Genomic DNA, 15785 nt, shown 5'->3' on the forward strand with positions numbered 1-15785 from the left:
TATAATTCTCCGTAACTTCCACCACCTCCAACGGGATCCCACCACCAAGCTCATCTTTCCCTCCCCCCCTTTCTGCTTTCCACAGGGATCGCTCCCTATGCGACTCCCTTGTCCACTCGTCCCCCCCATCCCTTCCCACTGATCTCCCTCCCAGCACTTACCCTTGTAAGTGGAACAAGTGCAACACTTGGCCTTACACTTCCTCCCTCACCACCATTCAGAGCCCCAGACAGTCCTTCCAGGTGAGGCGACACTTCACCTGTGAGTTGGCTGGTGTGGTATACTGTGTCCGGTGCTCCCGTTGCAGCCTTTTATATATTGGTGAGACCCAACACAGACTGGGAAACCGTTTCGCCGAACACCTATGCTCTGTCCACCAGAGATTAAAGCAGGATCTCCCAGTGGCCACACATTTCAATTCCACGTCCCATTCCCATTCTGAAAAGCCTATCCATGGCCTCCTCTACTCTCAAGATGAAGCCACACTCAGGTTGGAGGAACAACACCTTATATTCCGTCTGGGTAGCCTCCAACCTGATGACATGAACAGTGATTTCTCTAACTTCTGATAATGCCCCCTCCCCTGCTTACCCCATCACTTATTTATTTATTTATTTATTGTTTTTCCCCCTTCTCTCTCCTTTTTTTCTCTCTTTGCCCCTCTCACAATCGCTCTTTGCCTAATCTCCATCTCCCTCTGGTGCTCCCCTCCCCCTTTCTTTCTCCCTAGGCCTCCCATCCCATGATCCTCTCCCTTCTCTAGCCTTGTATCCCTTTTGCCAATCACCTTTCCAGCTCGTAGCTTCATCCCTCCCCCTCTTATCTTCTCCTATCATTTTGGATCTCCCGCTCCCCCTCTCAAATCTCTTACTATCTCTTCTTTCAATTAGTCCTAGCAAAGGGTCTCAGCCCGAAACGTCAACTGTACCTCTTCCTATAGTTGCTGCCTGGCCTGCTGCGTTCCACCAGCATTTTGTGTGTGTTGCTAACCCTTTCAATGCCAGGATTATTGCTTGCAAACCTGCTCTGAACCTTCGCCATGGCCAGCCCAGCGTTTTTCCTCCAAGGGGCTCTCCTGCCTGATTGCTGCCCTTTTGTTTCAGGCGACCTAGCAGCAGCACTTCCGAGAATTCCAGTTTAGTTGCAGGCAGCACGGCCCTACCCAATAAACTGGTCAAATGCTGCGGCACCTTAAGATGCATTCCAAGTTAAATAGGATCATATAAGGTTACCCGGCAGAGTGAGGTTACAGTCCAGATATGCTCCTCAATCCTCTTTAATCACCCTGAAGCTAGATCAGCAGACTCGTATCTCAGTCTCAGAACAGGGTCATTAGCTGTAAAGGAACTTAGCTATTAATAACTCCTTAGATAGAACAGCCTCAGCCATCTAACTTAATTAAAGAAATTACTGGAGCACAAGTTTACTGGCAGCAAGTTAAGAAACAAATAACAAATATGGAAACACTCGTATCCAAAGATTGTAAAGTTCTGAGGCTGCAGTCATAATTATTATGAGGTTTGATCCAATTAAAAATTCTTTCACTTTATTTAGATTTCTCTCAGTTCCGCTGTCCTTTTGTGTGACTGCTCATTATATCATGCAACATGTCGGACTTGCCAAAACATTCATAGAAACTACTCAGTTGGCTAGAAGTACGAGAGGAGGTACAAATGAATACTGATACTGGAATCTGCAGCAAAAACGTTGCTGGAGGGACTCAGCAGGTTAGATAGCATCTGTGGGAGAAAGTGGACAGTCGACACTTCGATTCTCAAACCGAGACACTGACTTTGCATTTCCTTTCACTGACAGAGAATTCAAATTGTTAGAACATGACTGAGCCCTAAATCGCCTTATCACTGCCTCTGCTTTTGAAATCCAAATTTGGTTCATTTCTTGAGAGGAAGCAGGAAGCAAGAAAGAGTCAGCATGATATTTTTAACAGCTGACAGCCGCCCATAACCAGTAACAAGGGCACAGTCCTCCGGCAAAGTACCGGAGGAGCTCAGCGTTGCTGGTACTGTGCCGTGATCTGTTCAGGATGATTTCTCAGCTCATTGCCCAAGGACAGAAAAGCCCACAAAGAGAGAAGAATACAGCCCAGCTGAATCGCAGGAAGAGCCGTCCCCACATTGAGCTCATCTATAGGGAGCACTGCCACATGAAAGCAGCCTCCATCATCAAGGTCTTCACCACCAGACCACTCTCTCTTCTCGCTGCTGTCATGGGGAAGGCAAAGGAGCCTTATGTCACACACCACCAGGTTCAGGAACAGTTATTACCCTTCAACCATCAGGCTCCTGAACCAGTGTGGATAACTTCACTCACCTCAACTCTGAACAGATTCCACAGCCTGTGGATTTACTTTTAAGGACTCTACAACTCTTGTTCTCAGTATTAGTTCTTTATTTTTAGTTATTACTATTTATATTTGTACTGTTGGTCTTCTTTTGCACATTGGCTGTTTCTCAGGCTTTGCACGTGTGCACTTTTTTAATAACTATATTTTATTTCTTTGTTCTACTGTGAATGCATGCAAGAAAATGAATCTGAAGGTTCTTTATATTGACATATACATTCTTTGATAATAAATTTACTTTGAACTTTGAGCACCTATGGAAGGAAATGAGCAGTCAACATTTTGGACCATTTACCTTCCTTGAGATCTTGTTTCTCCAGCATTTTGTGTTTGCTGCTCCAGATTTCCAATGTCTGCAGTCTCTGTTGTACCAAATCCTCAAGCAATTTTCTGACACACTTCTCCCCTGCTCTCAAAATCTATTAACAAATTTGCATATTTCAACAGCTGTTGATAACCAGCTGTGTGTGACTAATGCTTTGGGATGATAAGCAACTGGTCAGACCACATCTGGAATATTGTGAGCAGCTTTGAGCCACCTATCTAAGATATTGGAGGGGGTGCAGAGGAGGTTTATGAGAATGATTCCAGAAATGAAGGGGTTAACATATGAGGAGCATTAGTAGGCTCTGGGCCAGTTTAGAAGAATAAGGAGGGGTGTCATGGAAATCTAATGAATATTGAATGGCTTGGAGTGGAAGGACATGGAGAGGACGTTTCCAGTAGTGGGAGAGCCAAGGACCAGAGGGCACACCCTCCGATTAGAAGGAGCCTTTAAAACAGAGAAGAGGATGTATTTCTATAGCGAGAGTGTCGTGAATCTAAGGACTTCATTGCCACAGTTAGTTGTGGAGGAGATGTCACTGCATATATTGAAAGCAGAATTTGATAAGTTCTTGATTAATAAGGGCATCAAAGGTTATGTTGAGAAAGCAGAAGAATGGGGTTGAGAGGGATAGTAAGTTAGAAGAATGGAATGGTGGAGCAGAAATGATGGGCCGAATGGCCCAATTCTTTTCCTATGTGTTATTTTCCATTAGCTGATGTTATAATAAAACATCAGAAAAACAAGTTATCACCCCATCCACGAGAGGTGGCAGCAGTGAGACACATACCAGCACTTCATTCAAAACACAACTCCTCAATGGGATGATAAAACAGAACTGAGCAGGGAACTCGAGCTTTTAATCATATATTCAAGGCTAAACAGTAAATCATCCAACTCTAAATCTTGAGTGCAAACTAGATCAATTAGAGTCCCATCAATGTTCCCTGAGGATCGCAGCCTCGGTCACAGAGAACTAACTGACATGTGAACTATTACTCATTAATCACTCAGTTAAATAATGTTGAAAACGTTTTGAAGATGCAACACTTTGGAAGCCAATATCCAGCCAATTAGAAAAACTTTCAAACACAAGAAGACTAAAATCAGAGACATATACCTTTGCAAAGAGGCTGATTAAAGTCCAGTTAAAAAAATTGTACTAGTTCTCTTTTGATGGAAGATCCCACCTTCCATACTCACATTGGGCAACCTTTAATGGCCATCCATACATTCACTGAATGAAAAACTTATAGTTATTAATGAGATATTTCCAAAGACTTTAATGGAATATTAAATCAAAGATGCGTGTTCATAGGTATATGGAGGGGTGGGGCTTAGAGGGATATGGGCCAAATGCAGGAAATTGGGACTAGCTGGGTGGGCACCATGGTCAGCATGGACTGGATGGGCTGAAAGGCCTGCATCCATGCTGTATTATTCTATGACTCCATGACAATAATATTCCATTCAGCAAACTGAAAATAATCAACAGAAGGACGAATTCACTGATTATTAAAGGTGTTGAAAACATGGATAGCTCTAAGCACAGTCAAAAGTTATTTGTATTTTGGCTCAGTTTAAGGTTAAAAACCTGACTTCAGATGAGGGGAGGGATAGTCATTGGTTAAAACAGACCATATCAATTAAAAGCCCAATTTAGAAGGCATCAACTTCCTTGCCGCATTAATACTGCTTGCAGTGACCAAATTACCCATTGATCTGTACCTCTTTGCAATGTGCAAGGAACTCAGAGTACCAGGAGGAACCTTGATTTCAGAAAGAACATGCGAACACCACAAATACAGCACCAGGGGTCATGATCAAACCCAGATCACTGGAGCTACAAGGCAGCAAGTTCACTATATGCAATTTGCTGCCAAGATGCCACAGTACCTCAAAGATATCATGCCATAATTAAGTTGACAACATCTTTGCTGAATTTCAGAGTGAACATCAGGATTACCTATAACTGCTTTGGAAGGGCAGTTCCTCATATCTGGTAATTCAACAATAATCTAACCAAGCTTCATAGAGTACATTCTTCATACTCATAATAGATAAGACAGTAATTTCAAATGCAATCACCTATTGCATGTCATCTGTTATAAATGGATACATTAATATTTTGAATAAGACTTAACAGTCAGTCTGATAAATTAAATGTGACATTGCATGCATAAATTGGACAGCAAATATCCAATAAAATATCATTGAGTCAGGCTTCCAGAGACTGTGTCAGAAACAGACATTGGGCAACTTGCAAGTAAAGGCACTAATACCATCAACACAAAACTAATTTGCCTTTAACTTTGTCAGAGCCAAGGTAGTTGTGATGAGAAAAGACAGATTAAGATGCAGCTTATAATGTCCTCAAATGGCAGCAAACACAGATAGACATTTTCAACGAGGTATTAGGCCTCAATGAGTGTCCTGAAGGTCTTCCAGGAGAGCTGCCTTCAGATGAGTTAAGCTTGCTGGTCTGCTACCTGCTTCATACCAGGAAGCTGATTCAGGACCAAATTCTCATCACACTCAGCCAGGCTAATTGGAAGAGTCAAAATTAGTTGCAAGCAAAATGGTTGCACTCTCATCCTCCATGTCCCCTACTGCAGAAAACCTCTTCTTGCTTTTATCTTGCATCTGGATAATTTACACTTGTAATGCTTAACTGCTTTTAGATGGGAACATTGTAAACATCATCTGCAATTATTTGAGACAGATTTATCAGGAAGCTTACCAGCAATCTAAAGGAACAAATAACAAAAAAAAATAAATCAAATAAATCACTTGTCCTGACTTGTAATCATTGCTTTGAAATGCTACAAAAAAACTAGTGCTGAACGATGTTCAAATAACTCCACAGGGTCTAGATTTCCTGTGGAAGCCTCTCCTTGTAATTAGGCAGCAATATATATTAATGATTTACCCATCCATACAGGGTTCAGCTGCAGTACTATCTAGCAGCGACAATACTTGGCATTAATGTAATAACCTCAAACAGAACACCCACACCAACATCACAAGAATTAAAAGTGTAGACTCACGAGAACTCGGCCGGTGAGTGTCTGGGCAGATATCATGACTCCGGCCCAGTCCTTTACCGAGGTCATCCAGCCCACCTCACCCTGTGGTACTTCCTCCTTCTCATCCAGGTCATGGAGGGCATCGTCCGGCTGACTGGCTGCACCGCCAATTTTCTGCGCATCCTGCGAGAATCAAGCACAAGGACATAAAGCTGCAGTGTGAATCCGTGGGACATTCCAGAAGAAAAACTGACTTATACTGCAATGCTCAATGAAACCCCAAGTGAAGATTTTGTAAACTCAATTTCAACAAGGCTACTAAATTTGTAAACATGCACATATTTCAATTACAAACCGAATACTAACTATATTGAAACAAACCCAATGAATTGGCAGGCACACACAATGTTGAAAATACATTTAGACAGGTACATGGATAGCCAAGGGTTAGAAGTAAATGGGCCAAATGATTTGAAAAGGTACCAGCTCTCAAGTAGACAGCCTGGTCATCTCTCACTCCCTATCTTTCATGGTGTGTATCCCCCGCCCTTGTAGACCGAGGATCCTCTGTCCCTCAACACTCTCGCCCATTCACGGTGTGTCCCCTACCCTGTACATCGAGGTCCCTCTGTCCCTCAACACTCCTTACCATTCACAAGTGTGTGTTCTACACTTGTACACTGAGGTTCCTCGGTTCCTCAACACCCTCAGGCATTCACAGTGTGTGTTCTACATTTGTACACTGAGGTTCCTCTGTCCCTCAACACTCCCCAACATTCACGAGTTCTGCAGGACTTCAGGGTATCAGGCAACTCTGGATTCTAATCTCACTCTCACTCTCTCCCCACCCAGTCCTGAGTAAATATTAGAGTCAAAGGATTGTGGAATGAATTGCAATATTGCAATTTATCAGACTTTGAATGGGGATGTTGAGATTATTTCATTTCTTTCGGCTAGTCACTACTTTGGGGAAAATGTGGTCTTGGCAAGTGAATCTAGCTCCTGTTTGTTATGTGTGCAGCAGCTCAATGCTTTCATCCGTCATATACAAATCTCTAATACATGTAAACGTATATGGTGAATAAAGCTGATCCTTGATCCTTAACTGCTGACACTTACAGATTGACCCAAAGGGCAGCTGGGGGGTGAGGTGAGGGTACTGGCATCTCACAGACTTGGTGCACACCAGACCCAAGCAATGCGTCACCCAGCCCAGAAAGAACATCATTACCATTTGTTCCAATTTTCAACCTTTTTAACGGTTTATGCTTACTAAGGAAGAATGAATTCTGCGATGAATTCAAGCTGCCACTATTAAGTGTACAAAAGCAATGTGTAAAACCTTTAGCCTGCAACAAGCTCAAAATTTCTTCAGTTAGAACATAGAATGCTACAGTACACCCCACTAGGCTGTGCTAACCTTATAACCTACTCAAAGATCAATTCAACCTTTCCCTCCCATATAGATTTCTCTGTCACCTGTGTGCCTATCTAAGATTTTCTTCTTCTACCACCACAGCAGGGTATTACGTGCATCTACCCCTCTTTGTGTAAAAAAATCACCTCTGGCACCCATCCTATAAATTCCTCCAATCACCATAAAATTATGACCCCTCATATTAGCCACTGACACTAAAGTGTCTGAGCATAAATCTTCCAAAAATAGACTCCTTCTATTTAAAAAACTCCTTCACCAACAAATAGCATCTTGTTGTTAATTCCTTCACACAAACCTCCCAGAGAATCTCCTCACTTGTCAATGCAACCTGCAGGAACTGATCATCACCCTCTGTATCAGCTGATCCTGATGATGGATGGTAAATTAATACTCCTCCCAGAAATGACCAATAGTGGGCACCAGAGATGAAGTCCCAGTGGAGTAATAAACTTGGAGTTGGCTGTCAACTGTCATGCTGAGGGGATGAGCCATTCGATATGGCTTTTGGCATTGCTTTAGAAAATGAGCCTTTGCAGTAAAGTGAAATGGGAGAGGGAAGGGTGATAAAATAGTTAGGGACGGGGAGGTGTGAGAGTGAGAGGAGAGGACAGAGAGAGCAAGAAGTGGACGCAAAATCCTGGAGGGACTCAGCAGGTCAGCTGGCATCTATGGAGAGAAATGAACAGCTGAGATCCAAACATTGGCAATTTACTTCCCTCCATAGATGCCACTTGATCTGCTGAGTTCCTCCACCATTTTGTTTGTTTTGCTCAAGTTTTCCAGCATCCGCAGAATCTCTTGTGTCAAAGAAGAAATGGGTAGGGGGAAAAAGAAGGAGGAAGGAGGTGAAGTACCCTTCCTGATACTCAGTGCAACTTACGAATGCTCTATAAGTGATCATACTTAATAATAAAATCAAGATGCCTTATATCCTTAAGTGCACAAGTATAAGCCTTCTCTTAGTTGTGTTCTACATTGTTCATGATCAGTTCTCCTGAACTAATAATTATATTGTTGCATCACTCTGACACAATTAGAACTCATAAGTCAAAATTCATTTATTTGCTCTTGTAGAATCACAATCTTCCTCAGCACTGACTTGAGACATGTTGTAATTGGAGTGCTGAGTCCTGAAGCAGCACACTGCTGACAAGGTCAGAAGACCACAGCCAACTTGAGTGCCAATGGTATTTCCATTCCTTATACAAGCTGGGGATAAAATCCTGGAGAAACCTGAGAGCAGAACTCAGCTCAGTGACGGGCACGTGTGCTGCATGTAATGGACAGATCCGGCCTTCTTTACAGAGAGCCTGGTTTCAGACAGTCCTTCGATGCTGGGAAATGCAACATTGCCCGCAGCCTTTAAATAATCTGAAACCCCAGTAGCTTTCTCTAAACTGGCTCAGACACAAAGCAATACCAACATCTACATTCTGACATTAAAAATAGGTTTTAGTGTTGCAGAAAAATTCCATGATTCATAATTCCTAACCTTGAGGCCCAGGATTGGTTGGGGTCGACCATGCATGTTGTGTCCTAGCAGTCTACGTATATGCAAGCCAGTACACAAGCCTGGGCAGTACGATATGGAAAGCAAGCTGTTGTCCATGTAGCTGGCTGATGAATCCAAAGGAACAGCGGAGACCGATACAGTTTGGCACCTGCACATCGCTTTGAACCAACTTTGAATTCAATGTAGCCTTAGGGAATCCAGCTCTGGATTTTTCCTCGAGGTTGACACCCGAAGACCCCCATGAGTGGATATAGCTGCAAGGCAGCGGAAGATTGAGATCAGAGTTTCTCTTCTCCTAGATGAGCTACCAACCATGGCCGATGTGCCCCACCTGCCGGGAATGACATTCCATCTCAGATGTTCTCCTCCCTCCCATCAGTCAGAAGGTACAAAAGCTTGAAAGCTCATAGAGCCAGGCTCCAGGACAGCTTCTATCCCACTATTATAAGAGCATTGAATGGTTCCTTAGTATGAAAGATAGACTCCTAACCTTAAAATTTACCTCATTGTGACTTTCTACCTTATTATCTACCTGATGTGAACTTTCTCTGGACTGTTACACTATTCTGCACTCTGTTATTGTTTTACCTCAATGTTCCTTTACAATGACTTGTCCTGGACAGTAGGCAAAAACAAGGTTTCCCACTGTACATGTAAGAATAAATCAGCTTGCCAATTTAAATAGTTTACAGCAGCAGACTGATTCAACCTTTGCTCTACTACAGATAATAGTGAAAGGACAGAATTTCCTAATTCCATCCACCAGTTACTCTTCCATGGTAAGTAATCCCACAAAATTTCCAGATGAAGTCTCTCTGGTCTATATAAACAGAGCAAGAAGTCTCCTCTCCTGTACTAACACCTGCTTGTAATAAAGGTCACAAGACACTCAGACCTGATCAGTACTTGGACAGGAGATCATCTAGGAACATCTTGTATAGTGGGGAAGCAAACGATACAATCAACAGAGTGAATTCAGTAGAACTCTCAGTCATGTTGGTTTAGTTACAGGGTCAGAGAAAAATACAGCACAGAGACAAACCCTTTGGCCCATCTAGTCCATGCCAAAAACATTTAAACTGCCTACTCCCATCAACTTGCACTGGGACTATAGCACTACTAATCATGTACTCATCCAAACTTCGCTTTAATGTTGAAATGAAGCTTTCATGCACCACTTGTGCTGGCTCATTCCACACTTTCACAACACTCTAAGTAAAGAAATTTCCCCTCATGTTCCTCTTAAACTTTTCACCTTTCATCCTTAACCCATGACCTCTGGTTGTAGACCCACCCAACCTCAGTGGAAAAAGCCTGCTTGTATTTACCCTATCTATACCTCTCATAATTTTGTATATCTCTAACAAATCTCCTCTCAATCTTCTGTGTTCCAAGGATTAAAGTTCTGAAGAGTATTAGAGGTAAGAAATGACCCACTTTGCTGTTGAAAATTTGCCCTGTATCTGTAACAATATACAACAGAATAGATAAAACTGTACCTCTAGAAATACTGTCAAATGTGCACCTTGTGTGGAAAACTAAGACAGCTTTTGTGCTGTAACTGAAATGGCTGGGGTTGGAAATGTGGGAGGGAGGGATGCTGAGGTTTGTGGAAAAGAAGATGTACACAACTCCACAAAACAAGGTTGAGAAAAAGAAATCTTCAAAGGATAGTAAACCAAACATTTGATTGGAAATAACATAGAACTGGCAGTATTTAATGAAAAGACAAGAAACCACGTTAGCATAGCACTTAACGTGATCCTATTAAGGCATGGGGCATTTTGGAGTTCAGAGTTCAATTCCGACACCATCTACAAGGAATTCGTATGTTCTCCCAGTGAACCACGTTGGTTTCTGCTGTGTGCTCCAGTTTCCTCCCACAGTCCAAAGACATACCAGTTTGTAGCTTAATTAGTTATTATAAATTCCAAGAGGGCTTCAGAGGTTTGGCTGCTCAGAAGATTCAAGTTAAAAATCAAAAGGCGCTTAGAAGTTAAAGGGATCAAGGGATATGGTCCAATATTCAGTGTACGTTGATAGGTGCATTATTTACATCACATATTGCCAGTTTCTGCTCATGCTTTACACAAAGAGAATGAAAGACATCTAGCATTCTGTCACTGGGTTAGAGCACATTTTTTTAAAACTGAAGACCAAGAAAAATAATTTTTGAGAGATTAAACTAATTTGCACTGTCTTTGTTTCCAAATCAACTCTCTAAGCTGCTGAGTGCAACTTGAATGAACACGTTCTAACTTCACAGCTTTTAATCAGAACTTTGTTCCAAACTTCACAGAATTTGGTTTCCACTGATTAAAATATTTTTAGCTGTTTGTTCACAGTACAGCTTAGGACCCCGTGGTTAGTAGATTTTGTCCCTGTTTGCTACTTGTCACATTCGCCACGGGTTTAATTATGATCTGTTGCTGTTTCAAAAAATAAAAATAGATTTATTTTTGGTTTTCCGAGCAAAATGTGAGGCTGACACTTGGCTGATGTAAACCTCCATCCCCAGATGTGGTTCCTCGAATCTAATGGACGCGGGTGAGTATGAAACTCACTAAGTCTCTGTAGGTTTCTGAGAACGCTGCCCTATATTTACTCAATGGAATAATTCCTCCAGCGCAATCAGCTGAAAGCTCACCCATTGTATAGCTTGCCTACTTAAAACTTCTGTTATCAAAGAGTCACAGAGAGATAAATCACAGACACAGGATATTCAGCCCACTGAATCTATGCCTACCACCAACCATTTATCTACACAAGTTTTTCACTAACACCAAATTATTCCCCCAAAACATTCTCTTTAACGCCTCTCAGATTCTACCACTCAACACTGCGCTAGGAAAAAGATGCACTGACCAATTAAGCTACAAACAAGCACTTTATTGGGACATGAGAGGAAACCGGAGTAGACAGAAGGAATGTGATTACGAGGACATGCACGCTCTTCGCAGGCAGCACCCAAAGTCAAGATCCAACCTCGGATGCTGGTGTTCTGTGGCAGCAGCTCTGTGCTGCTGATATTCCACAGCCATTTTGTTAACCTCGTTTCCAGATATCAGGAATCACACTGAGAAGGCACCAACCTGCATATCTTCAGGCGCAGGCCAGAACATCACTCCAATTGTGGACCATTTACACCAATATTTACTCAAGACTTTAGGAACAGCTTCTTCCCCTCTACCATCAGATTTCTGAATGGACAATGAACCCATGAACACTACCTCACTATTTTTGCTATCTTTTTGAACTGCTTATTTGATATATACAACTCTTCTGCATTATTTCATATATACAATATATATATTTTAATTGTAATTTACTGTACTGCAGACGCAAAACAACAAATTTCACGACATAGATCAGTGATAATAAACCTGATTCTGACTCTAAACATCACAATTCGGAAATGAACCTATGCTGCTGAGCAAAGCACTCTGTGTTAATACAGTTTGAACTGTGCACAGTGTGATCTTGATTAAGAAGGAAGGTACCTGTATTGTAGGCTGTTCAGGGAGGCTCCCCAAGGATGATTCCTCAAATTAAGTGGTTGACTAATGAAAATTGATTGAGCAAACTGGGCCTGTTTTCATTAGTGCTCAGAAGAATGATAGACAACCTGAATGAAGTGTTGAGAATTCTGAAGTAGTTCGACAGGGCAGATGCTATCAGATTGTTTTTCCTTGTGGGGGTATCAAGAACATGGGGTCTTTGTTTCAGAAGAAGGGAATACCCATTTAAGACAGAGGAGAAGTTTCTTCTCAGAGAACTGAAAATCTTTGGAAGTCTGTTCTCCAAGAAGAATGAAGGCAGGGACACTGAGAAACAGAGATTTCTGTACTTGAGGGAAGTTGAGGATCATAATGAACAGAGGCCAAGATATCTGCTATGATATAAATGATTGGTAGAGCAAAGAACATTGATTCCTTCTGGTAATCTCTCCTCCCTCCCCCTTCCCTCTTGTTCCATTCCCCATTCTGGCTCCCCTTTTACCCTTTCTCCTCCCTCTGGTGCCCCTCCTTCTTCCCTTTCTCCCATGGTCTACTGTCCCCTCCTATCAAAATCTTTCTTCCTTAACCCATTACCTCTTCCACCTATTACCTCCCAGCTTCTTACTTCATCTCCCCTCCTCCACCCACTCACCTTCCCCTCAAGTGGTTTCACCTATCAGCTGCCAGCTTGTACTCCTTCACCCCTGCCCCACCACCTTCACATTCTGACTTCTTCCCCCTTCCTTTCCGGTCCAGATGAAAGTTCTCAGCCCGAAACATTGACTGTTTATTTCTCTACATAGATGCCATCTGACCTGCTGAGTTCCTCCAGCATTTTGTGTGTGTGCTGCTCTGAATTTCCAGCATCTGCAGAACCTCTTGTGTTTCTAAATATATTCAAGGCTGAGGAAGAGAGAATTTTGGACCTTAAGGATCACAGTGAAGAGAGGTCAAGACATCGGCCATGATCTGAACGATTGACAGAACAAGGTTGAAAAGCATCAGTCACCAGCTGAATGTGAACTGAGTCACGTTGATTTGGGACTGCACTTTATGTTTAACTGAGGCAGGTCACAGATTTTCTCTATGTCAATAATCCCTCCCGATTCATGAACCAAGCCTTGTGCCCCTTGTAATTTTATGAACAAACATTCTCCACAAATATGCTCTTTGACAGCATTAGGGAGCTAATAATCTGATAACATTGCTTTAATTCCATTAAAGTAATTACGAATGAATCTTGAACAAATGCACAAATGCGTTAGTGTAAACCATCTTCTTAACATATTAAGCTGGTGTGTACACAACTCATTCAGAATTTCTGCCATGGTAGTGTAACATCGTAATGCAATTAGAGCCCAGGACATTCCCGAGTTGTGAGTTCAATTACAGTCCCGGCTGTAAGAAGTTTGCACATTTGCCCCAGTGAACTATACTCTCATTTTGTCCCACAGTCCAAAGATTTACTGGTCAGTAGGTTAATTGGTCATTGTAAATTGTCTTGTTAGGCTAGGGTTAAATAGCTGAATTGGTGGGGGTTGTGACACATTGAGCTGGAAGGGCACATAACTCTAAATAAATAAGTAATAAATAAATAAATGGAATGGAGTAGAGATGACCAAACTTGTTAATTACGAAGACCCCACAAGCATTCCTTCTATACCTCTATCAGATCTCCCCTCATTCTTCTGTACTCTAGGGAATAAAGCCCTAAACTATTCAGCCTTTCACTATAACTCAGGTTCTCAAGTCCTGGCAACATCCTTGTAAATTTTCTCTGCATTCTTTCAATCTTAATGATATCTGTCCTGTAGGTAGGTGACCAAAACTGTACATAATGCTCCAAATTAGGCCTCACCAACATCTTATAAAACTTCAACATAACATTCCAATTCTTGTACTCAATAATTTGATTTATGAACGCCAATGTGTCAAAAGCTCTCTTTGCAACCCTATCTACTTGTGACACCACTTCCAAGAATTGGCTTGCAAGTCCAGACTGCACGAACAGAATCTCCCACTCAAACACCTTAATTCCAGTTGTTTCCTCCATCTTCCCAAACAAGTTATGTTATTCCAGTGTGAGGATTTTGTCAGTGAAGTGAAGAAGGTTTGGTTGTATTAACAATATTTCTGGCAAATGAATTATCCGGGGCAATTATTTGATTAAATCATCTCCTTCAACCTTAGGCCACAAACTTATCAATCAGCCCTGATGTGGACACTTTCTGGAGGTCCAAGATCCATATGCTCCATGACCGCTGGACTAAGTGTGTAAATGTAGGAGGGGACTATGTCGAAAAATAAATGTGCTAGGTTTTCTAAAATTGACTCCTTCTACTTTAGGCCACAAACTTATCAATCACCCCTCGTATTGTCCAGGTATGTATATGTCACTCTATTCTACCTTGTTACACATTTTCTTGAGGGCATTTACTGGAATTAAAGAAATAGAATAGAATTTCTGAGAAATTATACATAAACAAATACTGATAAACAGCCAATGTGCTAAAGAAGAAAAATTGTGCAAATAAATAAATAATACTGAGAAATTGAGTTGTAGAGTCCTTGAAAGTGCGGTATCAGTTCAGCATTGAGGTGAATGAAGTCATGTGCCTATCTAACAGCTTCTTAAACACCTGTATTATATCTGCAGCCCATTCCAGGCACATAACTTGCTTTGTAGCTGTACACAGTTACTCATTTCCAATTTGTGTCCTGTATTACAGTTGTAATCAAAAGCCCATTTGACTATGCATACCCATATGCATGGCTGGTGATTTTCAAGGCACTATGGAGGCTTCCAAAACACTAGCTAAGGTCACACATCTAGTGCAATAGCCCAGATGAAGACTACTAGTGCAATTGCTTTACAGGGCCAGTGATCACCGATTAGGGTTTCATTCCACCGCTGTCTGTAAGGTGTTTGTATGCTCTCCCTATAAATGAGTACTTTTCCTCTGGGTGCTCGGTTTCCTCCTGTGTTCCAAAGATCTACGGTTAGGGTTAGTAAGTCGTGGACATAATATGTTGGTTTTGGAAGTGATGCAACACTTGTGGGCTGCCCCCAGCACATTGGGATTGTGTTTGTTGTTGATGCAAAATGATGCATTTCATTATATGCTCAAATGTTTGGATTTACCCATGACAAGCAAAGCTAATCCTTAATCTTTAATATTTTACTCATTGCCATATAAGTCTTCAGATTGCAGGAAGAGCTTCATGAAGTAATTCCCCAGACTTATGCCCTGATTTGCATTCTATTAAATTAGAATATGGTTCTCTGGGGTTAATGATGAGGTCTGCCCAGATAATTCATTTGCCAGAAATATTGTTAATACAACTAAACCTTCTTCACTTCACCGACAAAATCCTCACACTGGAATAACATAACTTGTTTGGGAAGATGGAGGAAACAACTGGAATTAAGATGTTTGAGTGGGAGATTCTGTTTGTGCAGTCTGGACTTGCAAGCCAATTCTTGGAAGTGGTGTCACAAGTAGATAGGGTTGCAAAGAGAGCTTTTGACACATTGGCGTTCATAAATCAAATTATTGAGTTAATAACTCATCGGGGTGATTGATAAGATCATGGCCTAAGGTAGAAGGAGATGAGTTATTAACT

At 41.7% G+C, this 15785-nt stretch overlaps 1 protein-coding gene across 6 annotated transcripts in view; it reads right to left on the reverse strand.

Annotated features, from left to right (window-relative positions):
* The window catches only part of kcnma1a (potassium large conductance calcium-activated channel, subfamily M, alpha member 1a), a 924908-nt gene that overhangs the window by 706221 nt on the left and 202902 nt on the right, over positions 1–15785 (reverse strand). For all 6 annotated transcript variants that reach the window (XM_059946553.1, XM_059946552.1, XM_059946549.1 and 3 more), the window contains one exon: positions 5735–5896. In XM_059946553.1, the coding sequence (XP_059802536.1) occupies positions 5735–5896 (162 nt within the window). The remainder of the gene's footprint in view (positions 1–5734; positions 5897–15785) is intronic.

This window comes from Hypanus sabinus, chromosome 21 (assembly GCF_030144855.1).
Source record: "Hypanus sabinus isolate sHypSab1 chromosome 21, sHypSab1.hap1, whole genome shotgun sequence".
Lineage (NCBI taxonomy): Eukaryota > Metazoa > Chordata > Chondrichthyes > Myliobatiformes > Dasyatidae > Hypanus > Hypanus sabinus.